This window comes from Mercenaria mercenaria, chromosome 7, assembly GCF_021730395.1.
Source record: "Mercenaria mercenaria strain notata chromosome 7, MADL_Memer_1, whole genome shotgun sequence".
Taxonomy (NCBI): Eukaryota; Metazoa; Mollusca; class Bivalvia; order Venerida; family Veneridae; genus Mercenaria; species Mercenaria mercenaria.
Window position 1 is genome coordinate 51,866,843 of NC_069367.1, and position 19,409 is coordinate 51,886,251.

The following is a 19,409-nucleotide window of genomic DNA, read 5'->3' on the forward strand; positions in this document are numbered from 1 at the left end:
GGTGGAAATCATCTTGTTGCAAACACCATAGTTAGCATCAGTTTGTGCTAGAATTATCTGTCAAAACTTGAAATAATAACAAATCAATGCTTACATTAACAATGTCATTTGCAACTGTGAATCAAAAGTTGACCTATCTCAACAAATGTGAGCCCGTCCATTTGTGACTATAGGCTACCACAATCCTAAAAAGCCATTAAAAAAATTAACATTCATTCAAAACACAATAGTTACGCATTCAGTTTGTGCTAGAATTTACATTCTGTCAAAACATTGAAATAATAACAGAAATCAAAATGCTTACATTAGAACAAATGTCATTTGACAAACCTGTGAAATGCAAAAAAAGTTGACCCTAACTCACACAGGAAGTGACAGCGGCCATATTGGTTTTGACACTTGGCTACCACCAATCCTAATACACATCGCCTAATTTCACTGCGTGTCAAACAACACGCTTTAACATTCATAAAGTACAAGAATATATCAGAGAAAATATTCACCTTTACAATACCAAAACACTTTGCAACCGTATATTCCTGCATATTTCAGACTGTAAACATTGGAGTTATACCTCGTGTTGACGTTCTGTTTTGAAGAAAGTCAAGGTCACAGGTGCGCGCGGAATTAGTTTGGAGGGGAATTCCAAATTAGAGGCCCAATAAGGGGATTAATTTACCTGTGTAAACCGGACAGGAATTTCGACTTTCTCTTCTAAAGTTGTTCATGTTTCCCGGTATAGACGTGAATGCTGCGAAATACTTCATGCTGACGCCTTTTTCGTCTAAACTGAAAAAACAACAACACAAATTTTAATTTGATAAATTTAATATGCTGATAAATTAGATAGAACCTGTGGTCTGACAGTCCTGTTAACATTTATATATACGATGTAAAAAATGCAGGAAAATTAGGCACGGAATTAAACTGATTTTATCTATTTTTACTTATTCACTTTTGGCCAATCTAAATCATTAGACTAAATTTAATCTAATCAGCGCAAATATTTATTTCTTTTATAAATATGTTGGCATTTTCATATGCACATTTTAAACAAAATGATGAAGCCAATTTCCCAGTGCTCATCTGAAACTACGTTTTTGCTTTTTTTTTCAAAACGGGCAAAGTTGACGAACTTTATACATTTATCAAGCGTATGAATATATGTAATTTCGTCTTTAAAAAAAAGAAAGAAATTTAAAGAGCTATTTCTAATGACTTAGACTTTAATCTGGTAAAACTTAGTTAGGGAACTGATTTATTTAAGTAAGTCGGCCCTGTTTTGGTCAACTAATGGAATTTTTTAAAACTTTACCAACTGATCATTTACACTTATTTGTGTTCATCGAATCTAAATACACGGAAGTATATTAAACCCTTGATTTTCCTATCCTGGTTTCCCAACCAAGATAGCGTTATGCTAGCATAACTATAAATTTAATAAACATATTTTGCCTAAGGAATGTTATGAATATAAGCACTACTGAATCAGAGTTGTCAAAGATTTACATTGACATGGACATGTTTTGACAAATTTCATTAGAAATGCAAGTTTATAAAATTATTATTACCTCCCTTCGTCTATCTGTGTTGCGCAACCAAGATAGATTGAAAATAAATTAATTTCAAAGCTACACGTTGTTTCAAAACCTGCCTTTTACTTCAGATAGTTGAAATATTCTAATATATATCAAATGCAAATCTAAAACTAGAACTTATGTTGAAATTAAAAGAAATAATCCACTTTTAAACTCTTTTGTATTAAAGGGAGATAATTACAAAATTTCATAAAAAGTAATAAATAGTACATTTCCATCAGGGATCTATTTCTATGTAGTGGATCGTTTTGTTCCTTAAATGAATCTCTAACAGAATATATATGAGAACTGAAAAACGTCAGAAAATGTTTCTCAAATGTGATTGACCACTAAAAACCGGTTGAAAAAGCATATTTCTGCGAAAACATCGAAAGTAACATTTATTTTCATTTTTTTTAGTGACAAGCATCATCTTCTTTATATATATATATCAGTACCGTACAGACGGATGTAAGTCTCTTGGACGGACTGTGGGTCTGACATAGAATGTATGATAAATGTCTGTCATATATATATATATATATATATCATTCATATTAGTTAAACAATATATATACTGACAGAGCAATAAAAGACCCCTTTAATATCTTGACACCAAGGTGAGACTCTATTCAGTAGTTTGTTTATTAAAATGCTACCGCTTCCGTGCAGAATCAAATTGAATGGCATTTACACCAAAAAGGCAATCGATCATGAGTGAGGCCCTAAGAAAGAAGTAAAAAATGCTATGATTTTTGACTCTACTGGACATAGTGACTCACCAAGTTAACAAAAATGCCGCTTTAATTAAATATCCTGAGCGAAGCTTAGACTTGACTATTAACAAAAATGCCGCTTTAATCAAATATCCCGTCATTTTGGTGTACATAGTGACTCACCAAATATGTATAACGCTCTATTTGTTGCATGTGAGCGGGAGATATTTTTACTTTATCACAATTTGTAGGAAAAGAGCAGTTATTTTTTATTTTAGCAGATATTTAGCCATGTAAAGGGAAGTAACTGTGACAGGAATATAAATGTTATGTCTATATTTGTATCCCTTGTGAAAATCAGTAGATACACTATGAATATATCATGTAAGAGGTCAAGTTGCTGAAAAGGTCCACTTTTCAACCTGTCGGTCTATAAACACTCTTTTGATACATGAGTGAACCGATTTTTGTTCAAAAGAAATATGCCGAACTAAGGAGTAAGTGCTAGAGAGACAGTAGAGGTCAAATGAATTGTTGTCAATGTGATAGAACAGAAGACAATGCTACTTTGGTTAAGAGTTATTTTGTGCGGGTACTATTATGACATGGATGACTCCACAGAACAGGACTTTTTATTGCAGCAGTCATTTACCACATGACCGATTTTCAGGATAATTTAGGACATTTCGTTCACGATCCCAGCATTCCAGAAGTGAATCTAGTTATTTAGGTGTCGGCAGCTTAGCCAAGAGGTCGTGTGTTCGAGTTTCACTAGGTTACGAACGCACTTTCTTAACTGACACCAGTCCTGCTTGTAAGCTGCCACCGCTGTAGAACAAAAAAATATAAGTACGAATTAACAGCAGTGCTATCATAATCAATTTTATACTAATGTCTCGTGCTTCCCGTGCAGTTCTGAGCCGGCGAGTGATATTAACATGTCTACCAATCATCAATCAGTGAAATGATTTCGTCAGTCTTGATTGATTATCTGTCTTGTACAAAACACTCAGTTGAACTTGTAGAAATGGAAGGCAGTAGACATAATGGACATATATAATAGCCGCTGCTGTCATTTTGGTACGTTTTAATTAAATCGAGTCAGGGAACTGATGTGAATAACCCCGACCCCAGTGAACTTTTCATTACACTTTTCGCTGAAACAGTAACATGTTAATTGAACGCAAGTGGAAAATTAGAAATTTATGTCTGATAAAATGTAGGCACTAAATAGCCAAAATGGCACGAACAAAGTCGCGTAACGATGGATTTAAATAGGGCTCAGTTGTTTTGCTCTGTTGCAATATCTTGCTGAAATCACAGCATGATAACCATGAAATAATTGCACTATGTATAGAGGGTAGGTCATACACTAACACTGGGCAATTTGGTGTCCTTTTCTGAGCTGTACTACACCGTGTTTGCGTGACTGAGAAAAGTGTTCTAGTATCACGTTTCTTAAAAAATATTTAGTAGTCAAGCGTTTCCTTTAAGAAATTAAGTTACGGGCATTTGAAAGGGTCCCGGTATGTGTTGCAGCTCTAAATTAAGACATATCTACTGAAAGTTTTAAAAAGTCATAGTTCTTTAAAGTGATGTATACATTTTGTACGATGATAATATGAATTATATTGCCTTGTGTATAAGGAAAAAATAAGGGGGAAAAACGTGTTAGGAAATGGTGAACCAAACAATAGTTTAACCTCAACCGAAAAGTCAGTCACGATTCTAATACCGGTTGTCAATGTCTAAGGCAACATACTGGTTAAAAATTCAAAAGATGAAAGTCTTTTTTTTCTTTTACAATGCCGATGATAGACATCACTATTAATAACGTTTTTTATGGTACCTGGAATTAAATGCTCTTGCAAAACACTTTCCAACATCTCAAAATCACAGTTCAGTTTGTGTCACGCAATAAACAGCATAAGGAACTATAAGCTTCTTCGGTACTTTCTCACCAGAGCAGACTTCAAATACACATTTTTTCTGTCGATAAATATATCAAAACACTTCATTATTTATGTTATCCATTGAAAAAACGCGGATATCAAACCTATGACAAACGCTTGACATGCGGACCTATTACATTTTAGAAAGAAAAGCCAGTATGCCATAGTGTTTCCACAGGCACCATTGAACTGATGAGGAATATTTACAGTAGCAATCTCATCAATATAGCACGTGCCAATCTAATATACAAAACATAGTTTGTTCGCCGAAATTAGTGCCAGTAGACATAATAGATATACGTAATAGCCACCGCTGTCATTTCTGGTGTATTTTAATTAGATAAAGTCAGGGAACTGGCAATTCCGTATCAATATCACTGGCTCCTGTGCAACAATGTTTTGTTATATTTCACATTTTTTTTTGTATCAGTAACTGATTGTGTCGAACTCCAGTAGTTAAACTGGTATTTATAGTGGAGTCTTTATAGGTTTACAGACACAAAGAAGCACCACTGGCGAGAAAAACATCACCTAATGTCGGGGTTTGCTTGCTTCAATATTTTCCCTGGACTTCATTGAAATATCTTGTTGAAGTCACGTGAAAGATCTATGTTATTTTAATCATGAAATAAGTGCACTACGAAGGAAACTTGAAGCATATATACTACCCCTACCATTTAAGTCTTTCTGAGCCGATTTTACAGTGTACTAGTTTGAACGTTCCATATTTATTCAAAACAATTACTAGGAAAACATTGATTTTTGCTGTATACTGATACCAAACACATACAAACACCATTTATTTAAAAGCAATATTTTCGTAATACATGTACAAAACTTGGTTTTCAGATGAAAATATTATTTTCTTGATACTGTATATTATGTACAGTAAAGAAAAGAAAGACTGCAATTTAAAGATTTGATCATATCAGCTTCAGTAATATATCAGCCGCGCCATGAAAAAACCAACATAGTGGCTTTGCGACCAGCATGGATCCAGACCAGTCTGCGCATCCGCGCGCAGGCTGGTCAGGATCCATGCTGTTCGCTAACGGTTTCTGTAATTGCAATAGGCTTTGAAAGCGAACAGCATGGATCCTGACCAGACTGCGCGGATGCGCAGGCTGGTCTGGATCCATGCTGGTCGCAAAACCACTATGTTGGTTTTCTCATGGCGCGATTCAATTATGGTATTCATATTAAACCTGCATTTCATAAATGCAAAATCAAATAAGAAGTTTAGAGTTTTCACTGAACGTTTTGTAACATAACATTGTACTTTCGTTTAAAATTTTAAATTAAGAGTCGGCTTTATTATATAACCATGAAATGTCAAAGAATCCATTGCGGTTGGTTAGAAATTATACAGTACTCTAGTGTCGTAGAGTACATAATTATATTAATGGATAGCTGGACGTGAAAAATGCAAAATGCATATATGCATGATACACAAGAGTTCGAGGTTAAACCAACCCAGTTTCAGCACTAGCATCTAAGCAATTGTTTCTTAGTGACATAATGTCAAGATTGTTATCTTTATATTTAGATTGATCTCAATACTTTGGTTCTATTAAATTTTAGAGTGCGCACGGGGAGAAGCGGTCGTAAACCATCCCTAATTTGAGCGGACTTGGACAGCCGACACCTTTGCCACTACACTGAAGTTTCATCCAATTGTTGGCCCTTGTAATAACAAGCATTTTGTCAATAGAAAGTTGATGAATTTGCGTAAAATGGACACGATCATTAAACACTAAAAACTGCTATTGGTACCTGTGATAGAGATAAAAAGAAATAGTGAAAGAGAAAACACGTTGCTTCGTTATTATATTTACACGAAATAAAAGTAAGCATCATAGAGGCCAACGTATTACTTAGACAAGTACGTGTTCTAGGTTTTGATTAATAGAAATACGAGGGTTGTTCCAGACGTAATGTCATTGCGTGCTTTGCACATTTATTCATTATCATGCATTTATAAAAATTATAAGCTATAAAGATTTTTGTACGCTAGTTCAGTTTTGAATGTATCTTCGCCACATTTAGTTTTAAATTTCGTTGTATTTCCGGTTATATTCACAAAAAAAGAGGCCAACGCGAACTTCTTACTTGCAAATTATATTACTTTACAAAATGAATTATAAATTCGTTTCCTGCACGTTGAAATCTAAGCCGATTTCTGTTCATTGACTATTATAAGATCATCAATCAAAATATGAGCCGGGCCATGGGAACACCAACATAGTGTGTTTGCGACCAGCATGGATCCAGACCAGCCTGCGCATCCGCGCAGTCTGGTCAGGATCCATGCTGTTCGCTTTCAAAGCCTATTGCAATTAGAGAAACCATTAGCGAACAGCATGGATCCTGACCAGACTGCGCGGATGCGCAGGCTGGTCTGGATCCATGCTGGTCGCAAACGTACTATGTTGGTTTTCTCATGGCGAGGCTCATATTTTCCAGTTCGTTATCGTGTTTTTCCTCATGTTTATAATTAATGAAAGTCGTTGTACATATTTCTTTAAGCATAGCAAAACGGTTCCTCTGGGACTTTTACAGAGATATCATTTCTCGACAGTTATGATGAATGTGAACCTGTATTATACAAGAAATAGCCGTGTCATGACAATTTAATCTGCCTAAATGACCAAGGCATCTGACGTCAATAACCTCTTCAGACACGAGATAGGTCTTTGCTAGATATTTTTTAGTACTGTTAGTACACATAGTACCTGTAATAAATGACTATTCACATAACAATCAATGAACTTTGATAACTATATATAATAGCAATTGATCTCTCTAATTTGTTGGTCATGTTATGCAATAAGTTTGGTGCTCCTAGTCATACATATGCATTTGCTGTATCTTCCTATCTTTCGTAAGTACTGACTTATATATAATATATTTTTAATTAAACAATATGAACAAATTCGTTTTAGTACTGTACTTTTTAATGATGGGATTCAACGTGTAAACTTGTCTTAGAGATCCTGGTCCCAGTGAAGTCTGCTCCACCAGAAACATTTTTAGTTACAACAAACGTAATCAGATATTTCCCATCTGGAGATAAATTTGTAATGTACGGAACAGAGATTTGGAATAATGTCGCGGTCTATGTACCCATTGCATTTTCTAAAATATGCATACGGTCCCGACCAACGACAAGATGCAATCAAACGTGTTCATAGTTGGCAGCGATTTATCATTTACATAGTATTGAAACTATTGGCAGTGTAAGTTTGTGTTCAACGCCATTTCAGATAAGAAAGAGCAGTCATGATCACCACTACCATGCAACAACATTTTCAAACAAATGCTTCTGGTTAATGAAGAGAAAAAACTCGTTCATCGCGTTCATTCCCCAGAAGGACAGACAACAATAAAATATAGAACGATAAAATTTGATTGGGAACAAATAATGAAGATTTTTTTTATTATTTATATGAGAAATAAATGAACCTACTATTGATCAATATATCATTAATTAAGGGGCTCAGGAGACACAGGGAGTTTCAGCTATATTTTGTTATTACAAATTAATAAATGAATAGCAGTAAGAATATATTAATATCTTTGCCCGTGGTTAAAGTTAATTTATTACTATAGCCTATAAATAAACGAATTTTGATTAGCACAAATTGTCACATGACATTGCACAATATTTGCCACGATGCTGATTGCACAGTTACATAAAATAGTCACCTGGATATTCATATAGACGTCGGATGTAACTCTATGAAAATGGTGCATAAAATTTGCTGTTGCACAGTTACTAAGGAAGTCGGTCAGTCTGGTTAGTATGCTATGCAAAATAAAACTGTTCCTTTTTACTTTGAATATGATGCTATGCGCACCAGAAACGTAGATAACTATAAACTACGGTTTCAGCCAAAACGTCAAAAATTTTTAGTGTAACGTGGAGAACGTCATGAATAATATATTGTCTCACGTCTTTCACGAACAGACTCAGTCAAACCGTGTCTGCTATTACTTTGCTTGGTTGCTTACTATGTTTCCAAATGATCATCATTTAAAGTGCAAACGTCTCCGCAGATTTGGGCTTAGTGATGTTATATATCTCGGTCTTTGTGCTTTTAGTTTGCTTGGTTGATTTCTATGTTTGCACAGACACTTCTTGTAGAATTTATTGAAAGAGAAAGTAATGTGTATGGAAAATGAAACATCGAAAACAATATTGTTTAACATATCGTATACACTTAGATCTGTCAGAACAGACAGAACCGTTTTCATGTTTTATGTACAATGTAAAGTCGCCAAGTGTACATTGCCGATTCAGTGTTAATGTTAAAGCAAATGTGTGTGTTGCAAATGCAATTACTTTGGACTTTGTCCCATGGGAGATATACGTTTTTTCTTTATCATCGATGAAATACTAAGTAATATATATTACTGGCATTGGAACTACTGTATTATTTCCGTCGACATGCAGAAATGTTCATTAATGAAATATTGAAACTGAACTGATATAGAAAGTTCATATGAATTCAGTATATTAATATATTTTATATACGCATCAAGAGACTCGCAAATTCGCAAATTTTGCTATTGCATTTATATGCCGAACAGAACTAACTTATATTAATTTAACATACTATATACGCTTTGTCCATATTCCTTAAAAGAAACATTCCTATTTTTGAAAATATTAGCGACAATAGCCCAATCCCTTAAACTGTCTATCTGTGTTTACCATGTGCTCTTAAAATATTTAACCTTAGAATGTTGCACATGAACACAGCCTTTCCAAAACAGTGCTAAATATGATATGTGATAAACTTTTGAAAAGCAAATAATACCAAACAACAAATACACATTTAAAAGTTATTGTCAAAGATATAATAATAAAATATAACCTATAGAAATTCAACTATTATACTGGTATTAATGCTGTTAGTATACGTGTTTCTGTCACGTGATTATCAAAATGTTTAGCTTGATAACGGAATCTGAAACAATAATATGATGACATATATTTGGTTATAAACTTTGCAATTCTTTTAAGAAAAAGGAAAGAAAACAAAAGAATACATCTCATTTGAAAATCAATCTCAAAATACCAAAATAAGTTTTCAAACAATTTACACACGCGTAGTTTACTGTTAGTTCACATAACGAAATAATACACTCGGGCAAATTTTGCGTAGGCTCAAATATTCCAAAAAAATCCAGTTCCAAAATTTTGATTAACACGCCGAAAGGTCCGCCTTTGCATGGTCGCAATGTGTGCACCCGGATACAAATCTTGCGCACAAGCATTTCTAAATGAGTCGGAAATATATAATGTGCATATCACAGCATTAGAAAAGATGTATATGTTTTGGTATTATGTAAAGCTTGTGAAATGATATTCCGAGAAATGATATTTCGAAATAGTAATATGTTACAAAACACAATGTTATTTGTTTACCGATTTGATGCGGTAGTATTTCATTATAAATAACGCAAAAGGGATGAACATTGTCGAAATTCCCAGGTCTTCTATTGACCTCGGTGCGATCTATAATACTTACATTTTTCAATAAGAAAGGGAATATCAGTCAGTCATGATTGATGAAATGTCTCACACACAAAAGACCGTCAGCTACATTTCCTTCTATTTGCGGAAACAACGTTCTGCTTTTTGATACTACACGGACATGGTTTTCTCAGCTCAGATTTGGTTAAATGGATATTCGTTAATATCTATTGCCTGGCCTGGATTGATTGAACTATTTCATGTATACAAATATTCACCTGTATCTTTCAATGTTCTGGTAAACAAACTTTCATGTAAATGATGAAGGAACCACTATTGTATGTGATTCGCAAGTTCACCACACAAATCTCGACAGTACATATAGGCCAACCTCTATCAAACAAAGAAATGCTCACATATATCATAATGACTGATCGTCTACGTAATACAAAACACAATTCTTTCCCATTCGTAATTGACTGAAGAAAAACAGGAAGGTATAAGAGATAAACTAAATAGCCGACGTTGTCAATTTCCGGCGTATTTCAATAACATCAAGCGGAGAAATGACATTTCTGTATCAATATAGCCATTAATAAATAATTTCACTGGCTTCTATATAATCATATTTTGAGGCATACGTTCTTTTATATTGCACAATCTTGGCTAGAGATTGTCTGTATCTGCTAAAAAACTGGATATAGGTATGGTCTGTTCAGCATATTGAAAGCAACGGTAGAGTACATACCAGCTTAAAGGATTCTGCGTTCACTGGATATTAAGGTAGTTCTGCATGTTTGATTAACCGGAAGTGACGACGTAACGTCATTTACTCTAGAAACTTTACTAACGCCTTGATCAGAGGTCTGATCTAGCATACGACCATGTTTTTTTTATTGGTTCAAGTTCCTTTCGATACAATGGGGTCTTGAGAAAATATGGCTTGATGATTTTTACATTGTTGAACAATATTTGTATCCAACGTGCAGAACAACCAAAACATACAAACTGACGTCGAATATTGGTGCATTCTTGTATTGATAAAGGGTTTCCGAGTACACGTATACATACCCTACTTCTATTTGAAATGCTGTGTGGGCGGCTACGATCTTTGAATATGGCTTCTTTCGTTGGACATCTGTCCTATGTTTTCAAATTTTGTTTAGTACTAATATACACTCAGTTCCAAAAGAAAGTGTGCACTTAGTTTTCTGTTATTTTTTCTAGGTTATTTTCATGAAAACTTATAATGTTTGGTGCCAAAATTTAAATCAGTTCGTAAACAAATTGGTATGCATTTTAGATTTTGAGTTGCAGTCGCTTTAAGTGGTTGCTTTTAATCGAAATAGGAAAGGTGTTTAAAATATTTAAACTTAAAAAGTGTACACTTTCTTTTGGAACTGAGTATAAGTTTCGGTAATATTAAAGGCCTAGAGATTCATGACGAGAAAGTTGGTTACTTATTCCTTATTCCTTATTCCTTTTTCGAATAAGGAATAAGTAACTAGGTACTTTTTGTTACTTATTTCTTATTCAAATTCGAATAAGTAACAGACACATTAACACCAGATAAAGTCTCATCTCCTACAAAAACGTGTTCTGAACACATCTCATATCTATTTCGCCAAGCAATGAAAAAGTCGAATAAGAATAAGTAACTGGATTCATTTTGTTACTTATTCCTTATTCAAACGCGAATAAGTAACACACACATTTACAACAAAATAAAGTGTCATCGCTTTCACATTTCTCCAGCATGATTTAATTTTCACTTTAAGACCTACAACGTGTTTTTTTAATTCATGTCATATTTTTCTCCGAAAATAAAAAACTCAATAAGGGAAAAATTTAAATGGATTCTTTTGTTACTTTTTCAAAAATACCCAAAGCCCAACCCTTACCTAAAATTAAAAGCTTAGGTGAATCCGTGATTTTAACAAGGTATCCCCATTAGTACTTTTATGAGAAAAAAAAAAAACGCCAGTTGATACTCGTCCTCAAGTAAAACCGACGGTAAAAATCATTAATGCGATTATAGTTTAATCACATTCAAACTTAAAACAAACCCAAAACTCATCCATTTTAACAACTTTTCAAAAAAATCGACCTCCATAAACCTAACCTACCCCAACTTCCAGGACCAAACACATCAACAGCCCATTTCACTTTCGAAAAGTTCTAAGACTGTAGGTGAATCCCGGGTAATATTCCAAGTTAGATAGCTAATACCCCTTGTTACATGTTGTGAAAAAGCAAAACGCCGGTTGACAATTAGCCTTAAGAAAAAGTGAAGGTACGTAATTAATGTGAGTATAGTTTTTCACAAAGGCAAAATAAAACCAACTCATCCAGTTTGTCAAATTGATCTTGAACAACTTGTCCTAGCCCTTACTCGAGGACCAGAAGCGACAAGAGCCGATTTTGAAATGGATATAAATATGTACACCGATTAAGCACATGCATTCTTAACCTTTTCCCGCTAAATTTTTGAAATGGACTGGTCCATAAATCAATTTGGGCAGTTCCACTTATTGTTAAAAGATTGTTTACTGAAAATTTATTGAGCGAACTGTGCAAACCATGATCAGCCTGCACATCCTGGTCTTGGTCTGCACTGGTTGCCAGTCTAAAGGTTAAACACAAATTATTGCAGTTAATTTAGAATTGACAAACTGACACAAGCATACATGAAGGGCACCTCCTCACACAAAGTAGTTTAATGGTACATATCCTCACCTTTTAACCTCCACAATGCACCTATATTACAAGACAGTGTGACAGTTTTTCATCACCCACTTACCAGAGTGGGTAATACACTCATAAGTGCCTTTTGTTAGTAGGTAAAATTCGAATCTACGTTGATAAAATTCAGCAAACGATTTGTTCATGCTTCAGATGCTTTTAGTTATATCTGTAGCAATATTACGGGGGCCAAAGTCTTCGCCATTATAAGATGTAAAATGTAAGACGGGTATTCAATACATAACCTGCAAAGCGCACCCATTTCTTCATGTATCATCAAAAGTCAACGGAACTATTGCATGATGTAGATTAGGGAATACTTAGTTGGTATGTCAAAGTTATATTTTCTTTAAGCAAATAATAAGTAAATGTTAGTCCCCATAATAACATCATATGATTTTATCTGGCTCAATTTTGTCTTTTTTTCTCTCCTAAAATCAAGTAAAAAGACAAATAATATGCTGTATAAGGTTTAAATCTTTAAGTGCCGTGTGGTGGCTGTAAAAAGTCTCCCCGTACTTGGATTTAGTGTTGTTATATTGTCTGGTTCTTTGTGATCATGGAGTTCATTCAATAGAATGTGTAATAGAGTTCCGCTTAAGCCGGTGCTAGGAGACCTGAGAGGTATGTTACACATTTCATTACCTCTCATGAACAGACTGAATCAAACCGAGTCTGCTATTATTATTGCTTGGTTCCAAAGGATCTTTTTTACAGATTTTATTAAGGGTAATGCTCTGAAGAAAAAACCTTTTTTTATCGGCACGGAAGGTTTAAAAGCGACAGCAAAATATTGCTGACGATGCGGTTCAGACGTCAGAAAACATTTTGACGTTCAGTCCGTTTGAAAAATTAAAGAGCCTTGTACAGCATAATTTAAAATTAAGTTCAAGGGCAGCCTAACGACGTTGTGTCGCTTTAAAAGTATGCTGTTTCCTGGGACGGTAAATGAAAATTAATTTTCTGTATTCTGAATTTAAATTTTTTTGAAATTTTCTCATCTTTCATATTTTCAAACTTAAAAGCAAATTTGGGATAAAAAAAAAGATATTAGAGCAATTTTTCTCGTATTTTGAAAACCCCCTCGTAAATACTGTTTAAACAAGCATGACTTCTAATCTCTCTTTTCGTACGTTTTAATTTGTTACATTTGTAATAACAGTCAAGTTGTTTGGTATACATTGGCCAAAACCAGCAAAAAAAATCAAAATGCATTGATCAATTTAAAAAAGTCAAGACCCGCTTTTTTCCAAATAAGTTTTCAATATTTTTTTTGTGGTATGTTTTTACCTTTATGGTATTGCACCAAACTTCCAAAGGTTTCCCATTTAATCGCAAAATAAATAATTTGCCGGGTTTTTCTATTTGTAACCGGCGCACATCGTCGTACGCCCGGGTAACCAGGGCATGCCGGGAAGTCAAAAGAACGCCCGGGGAAAAAGAGAGGGCCGCAAAAAACGAAACAAAAATGGGCCCCCTGATACAGTGAAAAATGAAATATACAAAAAGAGGGAAAAAATTGTTTGCAGCAGAACAATTAAGCAAAGAACGTTTTAATAATGAGGGATTTATTTTTTTTTATTTCACTTATCTAACATAATTCAAACTTTACCTCTAGAATAGTGAAAAAACCCTCCTAAGAGCCACACACACAACAAAACACCACACACACACCACGCACCAAACAAAATCATACAACCGGCCAAAACTCTTTATACACAAAAATGAAAAGTGTTTTGAAAAAAGACTAAGCTTCACTCGAATAATAATTTTGATAAGCCTTGCCAACTACGTTTGGGGGGAAATAGATTCAAGAAATTACAAAAACAGAATTTAACATTTTTTATTTCCGTTCACATATGTAAAAGAAATTATGTTTGTCACAATCTTTGTCGGCCACTTGAAATTTTTAGCCATGATTATACAAGACTATGATCAATCCGTAGCGGAACATGATTGTGGTTGACCGTGTGCCCATCTGCAAAAGGAACCAACAACTGGTGGTTTGTTCGATCCATAGGAAATTATTGTTTTCGGTGGAAGTCTCGGGCCCCTATCCAAGATTCACTGTGACCAGACCTAAAAATGTTAATTTCACTTTTAATTTTCGTCATCACATGTTTTTGAATATTTTAAAAAAGTTATCACGAATAGAATACAATTTTCTTGTATCCATAATTCGATGATTAATAACTCTCAACATCTCACTATCATCTTTAATACAAATACTTATGACCTCTACTCTGAAGTTAAGTGTAATAATGTAAAATATAGGAAAAGAGCATACAGAAATATAATAATAGGAATTCATCAAGAACAAACAAAACTCAGTGGATTTAAATGCACTTCTTGTATAATGTCTTATCGTGTTAGGTTTTTTTTACTCATGATTTGATTTAACTGAAACAGGTCGGATCAGGAAATAGTAATGAGAACTAAGTGAAATCTAAATGTCCCGAAGTTTGGGGGCAAAGATAGAACACGTGTCTTATTACACACAGCACAGCACACCGTTTGAAACCAGGTCATATTTCATCATTTTATGGTGGCGTTTTTAAATTTAAAAAAAACTAGTACAAAAGGTTAGGGAAGTTTATTTTAGAATTATTTTAAAATCCAAACAGTTTCAGATCTGAAATAAAGAAACGACCTGTTAAAAACGTAACGTGATCTTTGTTGATATTTAGTTTAAAAATTTTCAATGTGTAAGATAATCCCCTCCACACGACAAAGTACCTTGTGTTGGTGAGAGCTGTGTTTGTTGACAGATTTACAGCCGGTGCTTTGTTTGTGCGGCATTAGTAGTAAGGTGTCTCGAACGAAACAATTGAAGTGTTGTTTATGGATGCTCTGTCGTCCTGATTATGTTTTGAAACAGTTCCACAATGAATCGTTACAGAAATCAGTTTACAACATATGAGGACACATGTGAACGGTTGTGTGCTTTTAGATTCCACATCACACACCTTCAAAATGATTAATCCTTGAGAAAAAATAAAAATATAGATCTAGAATCGTTTTTTATAAATAAATGTATTCAAACATTGTTCTATATATTAATCCTATTGATCGTATAAAGTTTATGTACTTGTGTTACGAGAAGGATAACGTAATTCTCCTGTACTTAATAATGTTTGACAACTTATACGATGCATATAATGAGTGACCTTACAGGTAAATGTTCGGAACTATCAGAGACGACATCTTCTAAATATTCATTTGGCAACATTCACTTTACATGTAATTGCTTAAAATACATTATTTGCACAATGAATAATGGCCATCGCAACACATCGAATTTTTATTTTGACTGTGTTTTTAACAACGCCATATATGTTTGCTACTAAAATACAAAGGCCACGTAATGGGGAGCAAACGCATGTGCAAGTCAGTTGATAATTTGCAGTTTCTTCTTAAACAATATGAGCCGTGCCATGACAAACAACATAGTGGTTTGCGACCAGCATGGATCCATGCCTGTTCGCTTAAATGCCTAATGAATTGCTGGATCCATGCTGGCGCAAACCACTATGTTTGGTTTTCTCATGGCGCGGCTCAATTTATTTTACATACTTGTTTGAGTTAATCAATGTTTAAGAACAATCAGATCATAAAATTAAAAACCAACCTTATTTTGTATAACTCTTTTATTACCTTAATACCAAACTTTTTATTCACTTTATTTCGAACTAAACATTAATTATCCCAAATATTGATATTTACATAGAATATATTGATACCTGCTGACTCTATATATGATGTTTAATTATCAAACATTACCGACTGCGTTCCACATTGGCCTCTATAGATTGTTTGCGGAAAGTTTTCATACTCCACCGGAGAATACAACATACACAGCTAAAATAAAATTGGGCACATATAAATAACTAAAAAAAATACAATAGTAAGAAAGCTTCTCAATGGGCTAATATGGTGCTAACTTTCTGGCACAATAGGAGTAAAAGTGAAACAAATGTGGCTGAGGAATCAAAGACTACTTAACCCATTCTCATTCGTCTTTACTAGGCTGTTGCAAATCTATTTCGAAAGACTTTGTTTGTGGTTGAAGGCATTTCTGAACTTACAGAAAGTAGTAGTTTGTTAAGGAGGGCCAGGTTTTTTAATACTGCATATATTGCAAGAGGCAAACTTCACATAGGATTTCGAATTTAATTTTTCTACTGAAGTATTCCCCTACGAAACGGTCTCATTGTCCGTGTCTCCTTCCGTACGTCCGTCCGTTCTTATGCAACTTGGTACACTTAGGGCCAGGACCCGCCACCCTCCTCTGCCCCTGCCAATTATTAGTCAATAATCTAGCATTAAAAGAACGATAGATTTCATTTGTCTGAATACTTCCCTACAAATTGATCCCTGTCTGACATATTGTAGTCGAGTACTAAAATTGGTATTGGTGATCATATGAAGTGATATAGTCGTTAGTGTGTTAATTTCATACCCGATTTATATATTTCAGAATGTATTCCAAGAGTAGATTTCACAGTTGCCTATATTTACTTTCAAAGAGAATTGATGGGAAATGGTGCAGTTTAGTTTTAAAGCATGCTGAAATTGTAACAAAACCCTTTTCATGATCATAGCCTATGCAAAGCACCTTAACGTCACGTATCTAAAGGCCTTCAGTAACTTATTTAAAAGTATTCTAAGTCTTGAAATAGTAAAGATAATTTCTTCATTTTTTTCTTCATTTTTTTATTTTAAAGGTAAATGATTCTTCCTCATGAATAGTTTGTTATCTTAATTTTGATTTTTGTCACCACTAAACATTTTGTCATGGAACGGCTCGAATGTATTATTTCAATGAATTATTAACTACTGAAGTATTTTTAACATTTTTAGGACTCTCGTTTACATATTTAGGTAATTATGATCTCAAAGGGCATAAAGGTCTTGAACATTTTGAATGTTAGTTAATTTAATACTAAACAAAACATTCCTAAGATTTGACAAAAGTATTCTCTTGTAAAATAGGCATAAACTTAAATTTGTTTACACAAAATGTGAATGATGAGTTTTAACCATTTTAATATTTTTAAATGTGTATTAAGCAACAATGATATACTGGTTTTTCATCGACATGATTGGTTGGCGTTAAAACCGGACGGATTGTTTTTGTAAATCATAGAGAACAATTATTTATAAGGACGTAAAATATAGAAGAATATCACTTATAGGTAATTTTACATGTATTATAAAATTTTGGTTACTACCTCGTTTTTACCACAGACAGTTACATCACTGCAAGCCTTAGAGTCAACAACTGTATCACAGTTAAAACAGTATGGACCTCGTTGTGCGAGAGAAATTTCTGAAAAACAAATCATAAAGAGGCATAAGATTGCGTGAGACTAACCCCAGCAGCTGTGTTAGAAATTAACGTTAATATTTGTCATAGGTTCTGCAACTTCAAATTATTGGAAAATATCTACAGTTACAGTAACTTTTAATTACATCTTTATCAAATGTATAAATACAAAAGCTGAATGAAATGTATTACTCAATGAATGCATTTTTATTGCAAAAATCGTTGTTGAAGCATTCAATGCAGTTCTTAGACAGCGACAGAGTGAGAACGTCGTAAATTATTCACCACCTTTCCCAATTAGCGCTATGATGCCGGTAGGAAAGCAACTCTGAAGTGATAATGTTTTGAAGTTAAATACAAAACTTCAGGACAACTTGGACCGCTCTTTGAAGTGATCTTTGGAAGAATTTTTTCATTCGCCTATCACATTCAATTATTTAAAATAGATATACATGATCTAAGTACACACCAAATATGTATTGTTCGTCATTTACCGATGTACCGCTGAAATTTGAGAAAACCTATTTTCAAAACTTTCATTTTTACTGGTGCTCCCTCCCCGACATTAAGTTCGCTATAAAAAAAAGTAAACAGACTTTTATAAAAAAAAAATATGCATATAATACTTTTGGCTTATAGCGCTTTCGGACAATACTGAAAGACATTGCGTTTGCAAAATGGTAGTGACTGTTTAGTTATTTCAACAGGTCAAACAACAGAGAACAGTATTCGTAAGATAGCACACATATTAAGACATAAAGATATGAAAAGGAGAAAAGTGCGAAATGCCTGAGCCTTAGAATGTCTCATGTGTCTGGGGGCGAAGTACCGAAGACCTGACCACACGAGGCATTTAAGTAAAACAAAACGAAGACAGAAGAAGAAATGCAATATTGACAAATTCTCCTTGAGTCTTCTTCGTTGCTCGGAGCGAATTACGGACACGATTTACAGTGTAATATATTTCAGAATGACGTTCTTTTAATCTTTAAAATACATCTAAATACCTGATACAAGATATTGCAGGCGTCATATTTACCTCCCCAGCATCTAGTCTAGACCAATACTGTGGAAAGGAGTACCAATTATGAATTATTTTAAAAAAGGTATGACCCTGGCCTCCCCCGTGCCAGCAACGGAACATTACCAAGCCGGATTTTCTGATCACGTGATCGTAACACCGAAATGTGCCTGCGTTTCAGTGGGTCCTATTAGCATGACTTGGTTGGGTGTCACGAATTGAAGCGCACGTAACTTACCCAACGAAACGAGTAGTAACAGAGACTCTTCAGGTCCAGAAGGAACAACTCACAGGGCTTCTAATGGTTGAAAACGTATACATAGGAATTTTAAACCCATTGATTTATTTGGTCAAATTTATTAAAAAATGATGAATTTTGAGTTACAAACTTGTATGTTTGTTCCAATGATATTTTCATTAAAATAATCAATCACTACTGACTATGCGTAACCGAGTTCACAGAGAAAAAAAACCCAAAATGATAGTCAACGGGTATATTATAATGCAGTTTTGTAATAGCCTACGATAGTTATTTCATCCTGAAGTAGGTGGCATCAAAAGTTTAAATGTTTAGGAAAGGCCATAAATACAAAACA

At 34.1% G+C, this 19,409-nt stretch overlaps 1 protein-coding gene across 3 annotated transcripts in view; it reads right to left on the reverse strand.

Moving 5' to 3' along the window:
- The window catches only part of LOC123554163 (tyrosine-protein kinase SRK3-like), a 114,602-nt gene that overhangs the window by 45,753 nt on the left and 49,440 nt on the right, over positions 1–19,409 (reverse strand). The window contains exon 2 of one of the 3 annotated variants that reach the window (XM_045344104.2): positions 680–789. In XM_045344104.2, coding sequence (XP_045200039.2) covers positions 680–789 — 110 coding nt within the window. Of the gene's footprint in view, positions 1–304; positions 325–503; positions 621–679; positions 790–19,409 lie in introns of those variants that run through there. The other 2 variants (XM_045344106.2, XM_045344107.2) reach the window with 2 other exon arrangements.